Here is a 12,792-nt window from a genome sequence, read left to right on the forward strand (position 1 = left end):
CTGCTCCCCAAATGAATTAGATTATATTACCTACTATTAAACAGGACTTGCCTCGATTATATCTTCAAGATATTTTTTGGTAAAGAACATATTCACAAGGTCCATTTATTATATTAAGAAGTGATATAAATGAAACGGACTAAATTGGTCCATTCACACGGAATTAATTTAAAAATTAATTGTTTGCCTTTTTTGGTGTGTTTAACATGTGGGGTGCTTTATTGAGAAAAAAAAAACAAACAACAGTCATTTGGTTACAGTAGTTTGTCTTAATTGTTTACGGTAAAACAGTTGTGGTTTTTAATTTTTTAAAATAATTAAATCAATTAGAAATGTTTTCAGATGTTTGCCAATAACTGGGTTTTGGCCTCGGAAAAATTTAAAACTTCAATGAAAGTATTTATTTAACTGGCAAACATTGTTTCTCCTAAATCAATTTAACACAAAATTTCACACTAATTCCACCTGATTTAAATTATGGTAAACGGACAAAAGCCCTCAGGTGCAAAAAGCCCGTCTCTCGTTTTAAAATGACGAGGGCGGACAAAAGCCTCTCATTGGTAGATGGCAGGGCAGGACGAGAAGCCCCTTCCGTAACAAAAATGTACATGTATAACGGTAAAGGTCTTGTTTATTATATAAGTGTCACCCCTACTGAAAGGCCCAGCCATTTCCTGACTTATGAGACAATTTTGTTGGCATATCAAGTTAACCTCCCAACTCCTACCAATTTGCAAGGCGGGCCCGATAGATAGAAATCGGTAACCATTCATTTTAACACCATTTGCGTTCCGCGAGCCCGGGCCATTTTCGGAACGAGTCCCTCGAGAAAACAATCATCCTTCAATTTATGCCTCCCCCGTGGGGCTCGGACCTTCGAAACTACCGATCCGTAAGCGGACGCCTTTTACCACTTAGATCAAACTGTACCGCCGGTATGTTTAAATAACTGTTGTTGGATTATGTTGTTTGAGGATATGTTGAACATTTAGATCTAACGAAAAACTTAAGATTTAGGTTTTAGTATTTTTAGAGATACAAACATGAAAACCCTTTTTTAAATACAAAACGAAATTTGAGATTACATTAAACAAGAAGTATCTTTAAAAAAAAATACTCGGGCCGAAGTCGAACTTGTTATCATTGCAAAGGATAAGCTACTACTAACAATGCTTTCTGCAAACAGAACATTTTTTTTGCGTCCTCAATAGTTTTATTCCAGTTCAATTTCAACCCCGCAATGTTTTCCCCATTAATTGTCATCTTAGATTTCAACAATCATTTACTTACATTAATTTTGATTTTAATTAAAATGGAAATTTCCAATATTGAATTAGGAATTTAGTTAATTAACTAAAGATTTAGTGATACCTGTACAGCTAATTCCAGCTAAAAATTTTGCAAGCCGTTAAATTTAGTCGGGAAAGTTCGTTTTCAATCGTCCCTTATGCTCGGGTTTCTAAAAGATGATGACTAGAACAGCTTAGTAAGAGAAACCCCAAATTGAACGCTAAAAGTATCAAAAAGGCGATATCCTGTGATAATGTTAAATAGTGTTATATAATATATAATAAATAATTGCTCAATACTTTTATTTCTTCATACTCGTATTTATTGAAAAGCTGTTAAGAAACAATCTAGAAAATTATTAATTTATTTTTGTTTTTCCTATTTATTCTGAACTTATATCTTTTTCCAAACACTTCTTGCAAACCGTTCAATCGAAACAGACCTTCTACCTAATAACGGAAGCTCTTCTAAAGTATCAATCGAAAAGCTATAAGTGTTAAAATGACCAAATAAAAATTGCTCTGCCTATATTCTATTCTTTACTGTTAAATTTAGCGGAAGTCAAGGTGACATCAGGATGGCCTTCCGGGCCGAAAAAAAGGTTTTATATCACTTACAACTCACAATGATTATCCACAATGAAAAATACTGTTATGTAAATTCGCTTTAATATTATTACGGCATTTTTATGCTCAGTGATTATAATTGATATTATCTTTCTTTTTGGAAAGAGGCAAAATAAAAAATAGTATCAATAATAATAATAATGAAATAATAATATATAATAATGAATAATAATAATAATAAAGTAATCAAAATGGATTTTTGAAGCATTTTGGATGCTTATCAAGTAAAATAGAGCTGAATGTGAAAAAAATGAAATATAAAAGGTTAGCAAAAAAGTAAAAAATAGTATTTTGGGCTTTTCCAATACAAAAAAAACTTAATAACTTAAAAATCTACAATTTGCTTAAGATAAGACAAAAAGAAACAGTTTTATAACCTCTAAATTATTTTTTGGAAAAAAATAAATAGACCCAAAAAAAGTTGCCAGGGGAAAACCGCAGGGGTCGGGGCCCAATTAAATTACTGGTCAAGTAAAAGGAAAAACAAACATTAAGGAAAAATAAACAATTATAATAAAAAATTGCAATAATTTTTTTGGGAATTTGTAAGGGAAAAAACTCCTAAATTTGAATATGTTTGTACCCCATAAAATTAAAAAAATAAAACCTGGTTTAAGGGGAAAAGGGTTAAAAAGGGGAATTTCTATGTCTTGAAAATCTGGAGTAAATCCCTTTCAAAGTTTTAAAGAGGGGCAAAAATGCGGGGAAACATAAAAACGTAAGAGCAAACAGTAACATTATTTTATTTAGAAAAATACAAGTGAAGGGGAGAATAATTCTGGAAATACAATTTTGTTTTCCACTTTCTTGTTTTTAATTTCACGGAGCAGTTTTGGGTAACCGAAAATAGGGGCCTGTTTACAGACACCGACATTTGACAAAAGCACTTTTAATGTACAACCAAAAGTGCAATTACACGGGTAACATATACATTTTAAACATCGGACAACGACTTTGCCGCTATTTGGGGTCAAATAATACTTAAATTCACAAATAAAGAATCGAATTAAATTCTAAAAGTAATATTCTTTAGTTAATGTCAATGGTAAATTGTAAATTAAGATAACGGGGAAGGGCGAAATGTATCAAAATGTTTCGAGGTAAATTAGCAATTGATAATTCCATTTTCAATTTAATATATTTATGGTTTGGCTAATTACAAATAATAAAAGTCCATAATTGTTTTTTATATTCATTTAATTTTGTTTTTTCTATCTGATTAAAACCCAGATCTTTTATACGAAAATTTTTAAGTGAAAAATTTAATGTTTAGATGAAACTTCCATGTCCATTTGTGGAAGGAATTATTTTGACACACGCATTTAAAGTTATTTTTTTGGAAATAAAAAAATTGATGTCTTTTTGATGTGGCGCAACTTTAGCAATAACAGTCCATTGAAACAAAAATTGAAATGTTTGAAAATAAGATGCTATGCTACGATTTTTTTTAATGCATTTTATTTTTACCCATCATATTGAAATGGGCTTAAATATTGCACCAAAACTTACAAAGTGATTGGCTGAGAGAGAGAACAAAATATTCTTCATGAAATGTCTTTTTTCTTAATACATTCACAATTTAATACTTAGTAAGATATCTAAGTATCGAACGCCATTGTTAACTCCATCTAAAATATTTCTAGGTTGCAGATTGAATATAAGTCAATATTCAGTATTCATTACTATTCAAGCAGAACTCAGTTGACATCTTCATAACTCTGGAACCCAAAGTGCGGTGATATTTAACATATTAATTAACGCAATTTTGGGTCATTTCTCGCTTTTTTGTCCCCAAAGTGTATTTGTCTCCAATTTTGACACCTTCATAACTCTGGAACCCAAAGTGCGATGATATTTAGCAAATTAATGCACTTTGGGGTCATTTCTCGCTTTTTTTTGTCCCCAAAGTGTATTTGTCCCCAATGTGCGGTGTTACAGGACTACATTCATAAATATAAAATGTATATTTTTCACAATTGATTATTGTCAAATTGTAGTAATAGAAAAAAGGGCTTTAAAAAATGGGGTAACCCGGACTTTTGATTTTTTGGAATTTTTTTATTAAAAAAAAGGGGATTAACATAATAAAACTTTGGGCCCAACCTTTTGTTCATTTTCCCCAAAATTGATTTTTTTTTGTTATGCAATTGTTCAATTTTTGGGGCTAAGGGTTTTACAATTTAAATTTGGGCCGCCCCTATTTCATTTAAAGATGGGGAAAAAAACATTCATTAAAAAGTGACGTATTTATGTAAAAATGCATCTTTCAGAAACTTGAAAACCTTCAACATTAGGGGCCCAAAAGGATTTTAAGGGGAATTTTTGTGATTTTTACAAGATCTAAAATAAATAGATTTTTTTGTTAAAAGTGAGAATTTGTACAATTAAAAAATGGTATAATTACATGTATTTTGATTTTTTTCTTTCCCGAAATTTTTAGCATTGTTCTATGGGGTTAAATTGCGAAATGCCAAATAAAACCGTGCTAAAATGCAATAGAAGTTAAAATCAGAACCAAAACTAATTTTATAAAGACAGTTTATGATATTTATTCTGCAAGACAGTTCAATCGTGAGGGAGATATCGTGGTGATGTCGCCAAGGAGACAGCTCTAGGGCTAGTTAATGAGGTGTTAGATATTTGCCAAATTACTTATTCTGAAGGTATAAAAGCAAAAAAAAAACACTTTGCTAATAAATGCACACAATTAACCAAATATGGTATGAATCTCGACACAAAGTCAAACAGTAATGTCGTTTCTTTTTACGCGTTGAGCCAATATCCAACAAATACTTGGCGTTTCTTTTGAATATCATATTTTACCCCATATCTTTATACATTTTATACATTTTTAGTAAACCCTCCTGTAGCACATACAGAGTTCATCTGTATGTCCATGTTGTTAATTACCACCAAATTTATGCGTGATGTCTTTATATCACACAACTTAGTATTTACTCTATTATGCGTTTATTTCCCATCAATTGATGGCTTCGTCTATTTAGAAAAAAAGTTAAAAAAAAATAAAACAACAACAAAAGAACAACAAAACAACATAAGTTTTGGAAATAAATTGAAACCTAAAACTAGTATCAGTAAGAAAAGTTTTTGCATATGAAATAATTGTATATAATCACTGAAGAGCTCCTGTGTAACATATAACTTCTTCCTCCACAACAGGTCAGTCTCGGGGAATAAATATCATATATTTTGTTTAAAAACTTAATTCTGGGGACCCGATTTACATAATGATTGCATTTTGGACGTAACAATTCTGCTTTTAAAATTTTTTTATGGATTTTAATTCAAATTTTCTGTTGAAAATAAAAATAAAAAAAGCTCTATTAAAAAGACAAAAAAAAAATTTTTTTTAAATTTTAGCGGGGGTTTTTTTTCTTTATTCTTTTTTTTTGCAATGCCCAAAGTATACCGTTAGTGAACATAACATTCAAAAATTTAAACATAAATATCGTTTTTATTAAAAGGAAATTGTTTTAGGGACTTTTTAAAAAAAATGATATACTTTTATTAGTTTTATTTTAATTTCTTTTTTAGGGAGTTTTGGGATTTTGCTGGAAATGGTTTTTTTTTTTTTTATTTTTGGGGTTAAAATGACCTAAATACCTTTTTGGGTAAACGTTGCTTTTAATAAAAATGTTTCTCTTTTTACGAAATTCAAAAATTATAGTGATTTAATTTAAAGAGATTCAAAGGGAAAAAAGTTACATTTTAAAGACTTATTTTAGTTGGAGTTCCCAAGCGTTTTTATTGATATTTCAATTGGGTTTCTTATTTATTGTTTTTTTTTTTGGGTTCGAGGCGTGTTCGGGGGTTCGGTGATGGTGGTTTAATAGTGCCCTTTTTATGTCAGGGCCATCATGCGTTTGTGAGCATTCTGGAAATAAAGTCTTTTGAATTCGTTGTGATGGATGTCTTTAAATAAAAAATACATGTATAACCGAAAAGGCTGATGTCTTTTAGGAGCATTGACTTCAGCGCTCTTAGGGTAATTAGATCCTGTTCAAAGTGGTGCTAGGAGTGGGATTCGGGAAGCAGACTGCATTTATCACTGCTGTCCATGAGCAGATTGAACAAACTGCACTTTGCACCTTGTGTATTTTTTAAATTAAATCTCCATTTTTACAATCTTTTATTTTACTGATATAAAACGTTTGATTTCATAAAACCGTTTTGAAAAGAGTACATACAGCTGTATGAAATGAATTTGAAAAAATACATATGAAGACTCTAAGATGACTAAGTCGTTGCAAAAAATTCTGAAAAAGTCGAACCTTCTAAATTTTTTTCGAGTTTATAAAGCATGTATGGCCTGAACACTTTATATTTTTGGGTCATTTTATGTAATTGAAATAATAATCTAAAAGAACACATATTATTATTAAAAAAAGACAATTTCTTTGAGTTTCTGTCTCCATATAGACAATAAAACAAAAGTTAAAATAACAAAATTATTTAGTATACATTACTTTTGAAAATAACTCCATTACACGTTTTTAATAAAACCCTTCTTTACGATATTTAATTATTTTTGAAAAAATTTTTGGGAAACATATAAAGTATTCTTTAAAAGACCCAATTTTTTCCCTTTGAAACAAGAAGGAACCCAAAGTGGGGGTTTATTTAAGCAATGAATTTTATCCTTAAAAAAAGTGATTTTTTTTCGGGTAAATAAAAACAAATGTTTGGAATTCGGGTTTAGACGAAATTTTATACAAAGTTTGAAGTCCGAAATGATATAATGAAAGCACTGCCAAAAAGACAAAATTCAAAAACAAGGCACAAAGTCAAAACTAAGGGGTTCTATTTTTAGACAGTGGGGTTTAAAATCCTCATAAAGTTTCTCGCAAAACAAAAAAAGCTTTCAGTAAATCAAAATGATTTTCAAACAATTTGGTTTTTAGATGGTGAGCTTTTTGGAAAAGCGAATTTTACAAAAAGTCGGAGACCTAATATATATAGAAAGAACGAATTGCCGAACGAAAAGGCCAGCACGTCCTGCAGGTCTCTTGCGGCTATATTACTTGGGCTAGAGCTTTTTGTGACATAAATTGCCGTGAAAACGAATTCTGACTAATTTACAACGGAATAAGAGTAAGGTTTTATGAAAATGCTCTTTTTAAGAAAATAAAAAAACTTTAAGTACAGAAAGAACAAATCGGCAACCAAAAAGGTGATTATACCATGCGCGTCTCTGGTGGCTATTTCCTTGAGATAGCATTAACGCAGCCATATGATAATATAACTTAAGCGCAATTGACAACTTGACAAATTGATGCATATTTTCACAAAAGGTTTTTTAGTGGGTAAAAATCAATGAAAAGTTTCATTTTTTTCTTGTATAGGAAAATAGATAATATTGGTTTAAAGACATTTTCTACAGTTTTTGGAAAATTTAATTCTTTCATAGATTTTTTTTTCGTATGAAAGGTAAAATTCAATGACGAATTTTTAGAAATAAAAAGAAAGATGACGTGTTGGATTTTTTTTTGTAAAATGGCTGTTTCCATGATAATCGTGTATCTCAAAACTGTGAAAATAGCAACACTTTCTTATTGATAATAAAAAAGTATAGGACAACTTTATACACACGATGAATATGACTTTATGCAAAGATAACTTTATTTTGATGGAAAAAAAAGAATAATCTAAACAGATTTCTTTACAAAATGTTATCTCTACAAAAAAATGCGAACAATAAACATGAATTCTGTAAATAAATGAAGATATTTCGAAAAATCTTTCATTTAACTTCTTCTTTATCTTTAATATAGAAGATAAAAACCTATGGTGAATTCAGAAAGGTAAAAGTAAAATATATGTTATCGTGTTGGATTTCTTGTAAACGGGCAGTTTCTATGGTAGCCGCATACGCTAACTGTCAAAATGATGACCCTTTCCTTAGAAATAACAGTGTGAATACAAAATGCATTGTTATAATATATACAACAAAAACTAATGGAATTATAAATTATTGTTTCTATTGATGCTATATGAAGTATATAGTACGCAACATGTAATTCAAACAAAACACTAACAATTTACATCAATTAACCCTTTACCACATATATACGCGAAACAACGCACTTTCGACCCCCCCCCCCCTTTTTTAGGCCTCAAATAGTGAAAAAATGTCCTATTTGGGCCCCAAACATAAGTTTTCGTTTGAGAAATGTTGCTAAAAAAATTGAGCACTTTTTCGGCGCCGCCCCCATCCAAAAGATACATCAGGGGGTTGCCAGACGGGGGATGTGAGAGGCTAAAAATAACCCCAGGTCGATCATAATGTAACGTTGAACCAACGCTGAAAAGCCTTTGACTCTATCTCAATCCCTTGAGAAGTTGCAGCACTTTGAAATAAATTTTGATGGAAAAAATCGAGGCAAAATAGTGATTTTGGGCAATTTTGAGATGTCCCCTCGTTGCCATGTTAACAGGAAATTTAAGACTAAGCATGTTGTTACAAAGGCAATGTTCCAGTCAACATTTGTGCCAAGTTTGATTAGTATTGAAGCATTTTTCATAGTTTCATAGCAGTTTGAACTTGTAACAGGAGGCTTTTCAGTGAAAACGGCCATTTTTCACAATATGCTCATAGGGGAAAGGGTTAACATCGTGGTGAAAATGTTACGCAGAGAATTTTCATGCTTTGCTATACCTTTCCATTCAAAATATAATTATGATGCTTCACTTGATATACCTTAGATATCAAATATATTGTTTTATGCATGTATACTTCAGTGCAGGTCCTTTAAAACTAGTTTGTAATGATAGTACTAGTTTATCAAAAGGTCGAAGTATATGTTGAATTATACTTTCTTTAGGATTAATATAGTTTAGATTAAATTTAACATAAAGTTTAAAAAATTTAAAATTATTAAATTCACCGAATAATATACATGTAAAATCACGTTACAAAATGGGTAATCTTCTGTTTCTTTCCACAAATAACAAAGACCCAAAGCAAAGGTGAAGGAAATACAACAATGTAAATGACTAGGTGCAACAATTGTAAAGAATTTGCTGTTTAAACATTTGCGGACCATATAGGTTTTTGATAACTTTGATATGTTTCAATAGAAACCAACAAAGGAAAATAAATTTGTTAATTATAAATAAAACAATGAAATAAAAAAGAAAATATGAAATCAGAATGATTGATTAAAATTTAAATGAGAAGATAATGAAAAATATGCATACTGCTGCTTTTGTTTTTTCCGATAATTTTCAAGATTTCAAACGCCAAAGGGAAAATTACTTTCTTATATTTCTGCGCATACATGTGTATACAAAAAAGCAAAAAAGTATAAGTTTTCTAACACAATTTTTATTATTATTTTTTGTTGTTGTTGAATGTTTGCATGGTATATACAGGAATCAAATGTCCAATATTAATTAAAAGAGACATGTTCAAAGTTTAAAGAAATTTTCCATAATAATCACTTTCCATTTCCATAATAATTGTTTATTAAATCATTAACTTATTTCCTCGGTCTGTCCACTCTCTCATAGACCGGACAGTTTTCTAAGTTTCTCCTTAACAGTATGTGCTAATCATTTTGTCGGATCGAGCTTTCACAAATTAACAAGACCGACATTTACCTAAACAAGCAAAGATGTAGCGCCTAAAATTTGGATTAAAGATATAATAGATTACTGGGTTAAGGGCGCTATTTATGTACGGTAATTTTAAAGCAAATTGAAGACCGGCGTTAAAATCATATTCATTTCCAGAATCCAACACTATTCTTATGAAAATGCGGATTGCAAAGTATGGGGTGAAACAAAGAATAAAAATCATTGTCACAGCGAAGACCATGAGTGTAAGTTTTACTTCAGATGGTTTCCTGATACTTGAATAATCAAATTTTGTTGATCTGTTGTTACTCTGCTTGTCTGTTTGTTCATCAGTAGATATTGTTACTGTATATACCTCGGTTACATCCGTTTTCATTTCAGATATAGACATGTCATCTAATTCAACGTCCGAAAGATTCCTTGTCGGATTAACCCCGGTATTGGCATTTTCACTCTTTTTGGAAAAGTTCACCTCTCCATCAATTTTTGAACTCCTTGATTTTGAAACGGTTCGACTATTTTGTTCTGGAGGTAACGACTTTGTCAGAAAAACTCTTCTCGTTATTATAGTATAAATAATTTTAGAGTAAGTTACTACCACAGTTATCCAAATCATTAAGATAAATAAAAAGTCAATGGCGTAGAAAACAAGAGCAATTAGTTTATAATCGTCACTTGTAGTGCAGTAAAGTCCTTTTACTGTTGTATTGTCGTCATGTACCATAACATTTACTTCAACAGAGTCGAAAGTTACCAGAAATCTTATTGCCAACAGCAATGCAAATGATGTAACACCAACAACTAAATATTTTACAGTCGAAATTGTCATTTGTTTAGCTAATGGATAACAGATCTTCCTGTACCTATCAATTGAGATCAGCCATAGTACGAAACAAGCACTTGCACCAGCCCAGAGGCCAAAGAAATGAGTGAGCTTACATGCGATTGCAAGAGAATAGTTCACGTTTACGATCATCTCTGAAATGACTGGAATACCTGCAAGGCATGTCCCTAAGTCAGCAGCGGCCATACATGTAATCAGTAACGTTGGTGGTGTACGTTTTGATGATCGCATGTAAAATACTATTGCCATGATATTACCAAAGATACCGATAATAACAAGCACATATAAGATCACTGTAGCAGGCACCAGTCTTTCTGCAATTTCCCATTGTATCGTTGTTAAAATATCCTTATTTGCCATTGTATTCTGTCTCAACGTGATATTTTCCCTTGTGTTATTTCGCATCGTGATACTTTTTATTGTGCTATTGTCCATTTCTTTTAATTTACTTGTTCTTTATTTCATTTCAATGTTTTGAACACTATATTATAGTATATATTACTTTTCCACATGTTCACAAAGTTTAAATATTAAATAAATCTTGATTACTCAAAGTTGTTTTTCCTCACGGTTGACGAATAAATACAATTGTTTACGTATTCATTTGATTTATGTAAATAATTGTTTTTAAATTTTGCGTTTTCCAATCTGGCAAGACGATTAATGAGAATATATAACGTAAATCTTTTAGCATTAATGGTCGTGCCTTTAGTCATACATTATTTAATATTTTGTTCAAAACATTCACTAAACACTTTAAAAATGATTTGTCTTTATGATGGAACTGTTCTCTTGGCATTAAACGAATTTAAGTGTGTATACAATATTGAATATATCGAAATTTGCGGGAATCGGCGATATCATCGTGTTGTCCTATTTTCCACCTCTCTTCATATCCGCTCTCTACACGCACAGAAAAAGATATAAAAGAAATTTCATTCATATAAAGTAATAATTCGTTGAAAAAATAAAAGTTATGTGATTTTATGTTTTGTAATAAAAAGAAAAACTGTTTTTAAACATTGGTTACTTTTATCCAATTAATACTGGTTTTAAAATTAAAATACATTTTACATAAACAATAAAAGCCGATGCAAATGACTTTTGTACATTTCTTTCTGTTTGAAAACCCGACTGGGATAACATTAACCATATGTAACGAGCTCTACAAATATGTATATATATATATATTAACTCAAACTCTTGACATTGAAATCCCTTAAACTTTGAATGAACTGTCCCGCTCCATATTTAAGGCAGGGCAAATCCATTTTACAAATTCAGCAGACGTGTTGCTCAACATTCCCACATAGGTAGCATCAAGATTTGGTTACTTTAACCAATCAGCGAATGGAGAAAAAAATGAACAAGGAACTTAAAAAGTAAGAAAATTAAATATAAATAGGAAAAAATATCGTTTACTTGTTATGTTAACGAAATTTAATATCATATCCTTGAATTACATAGACTGGTTCATCAAATTCTCACCATCTAAGTAAACAATTTATATCCCATAAAACCCCCTAAAGTGCAATTTAGCTATAATTGTATAACAAAAAGAACAACTATGAATACTGACGCAATTGTATGTAATATAATAATTGTTTCCTTTTTGCAATGTCACATGTTTTTAGGATTTTTTTTCAACTTAAAGTGAAATTATGCTCATGTGTAAATGGTGAGTGCACTTGTTACAGTCAAAATAACTTAACTTTTAATCATCGTTCTTTAAATTTTATCATTTCCTCACATGAAAGGGTTTTTCCTTGCTCGAGGATCGAGCCAGCACTCACCCTTGGATAACTTATTTGCTTCTCTCTATATATAGCTAAGTGGGCTGACATACAAGTATATTAATCAAAATCATATCAACCATTTTAAATATACACCTTAATTATATTGCTTACAATACTTGTTTCTCTATTAATGTTTTATAGATTGGACGACGAGATATAAATCATTACCTGTGACCTGATTCAATTCCCCTTATCTGTCTTCCCAGATCCAGTTGAAAACTATTTTAATGCATATTTGTCAAATTGATAAAATACAAATATACAGTGCTTAAAAACAATATTATAGAAATGCTACATGTGATTGAATAATGTCTAACTAACTATGCTCATAAAAGTTAAATCATATTTATCACTTTTATTGGTTATAAAAAATGTCATAATTTGTTAAAATATTTTTATCACTTTAAATTTAATACAAACAGCGATATTTTACTCCGTTTGGCTCCAAATCGAAAAACAAAATAGACTTACAGAATATCATAAATATCTTACTTAATTGCCTTGTTTCTATGTTTTTTCCCTAGATAATCACAATATCGTAAACAATATCAGGCAATGATCACGTAACATTCCTATATCATCAAAGAGACTTCGAAGTGCACTTTTGATGTACGTTTAATCCATTTTTAAAAAATTGTCT

General features: G+C 30.4%; 1 protein-coding gene across 1 annotated transcript; it reads right to left on the reverse strand.

The window, feature by feature from the left end:
* Positions 1–8,921: 8,921 nt before the first annotated feature.
* Positions 8,922–11,483, reverse strand: LOC132760274 (olfactory receptor 8H1-like). The gene has a single exon (XM_060752226.1). It carries the CDS (start codon positions 10,789–10,791, stop codon positions 9,517–9,519), a length of 1,275 nt encoding a protein of 424 aa, XP_060608209.1. The 5' UTR covers positions 10,792–11,483; the 3' UTR covers positions 8,922–9,516.
* Between the last annotated feature and the right edge of the window lie 1,309 nt (positions 11,484–12,792).

Source organism: Ruditapes philippinarum, unplaced genomic scaffold (assembly GCF_026571515.1).
Source record: "Ruditapes philippinarum isolate M1 unplaced genomic scaffold, ASM2657151v2 ctg19932_1_1_1_1, whole genome shotgun sequence".
Taxonomy (NCBI): domain Eukaryota; kingdom Metazoa; phylum Mollusca; class Bivalvia; order Venerida; family Veneridae; genus Ruditapes; species Ruditapes philippinarum.

Bases quoted from the DNA above. Each gene is read 5' to 3' on its own strand.
- LOC132760274 (XM_060752226.1), bottom strand. From the start codon at position 10,791: ATGGACAATAGCACAATAAAAAGTATCACGATGCGAAATAACACAAGG.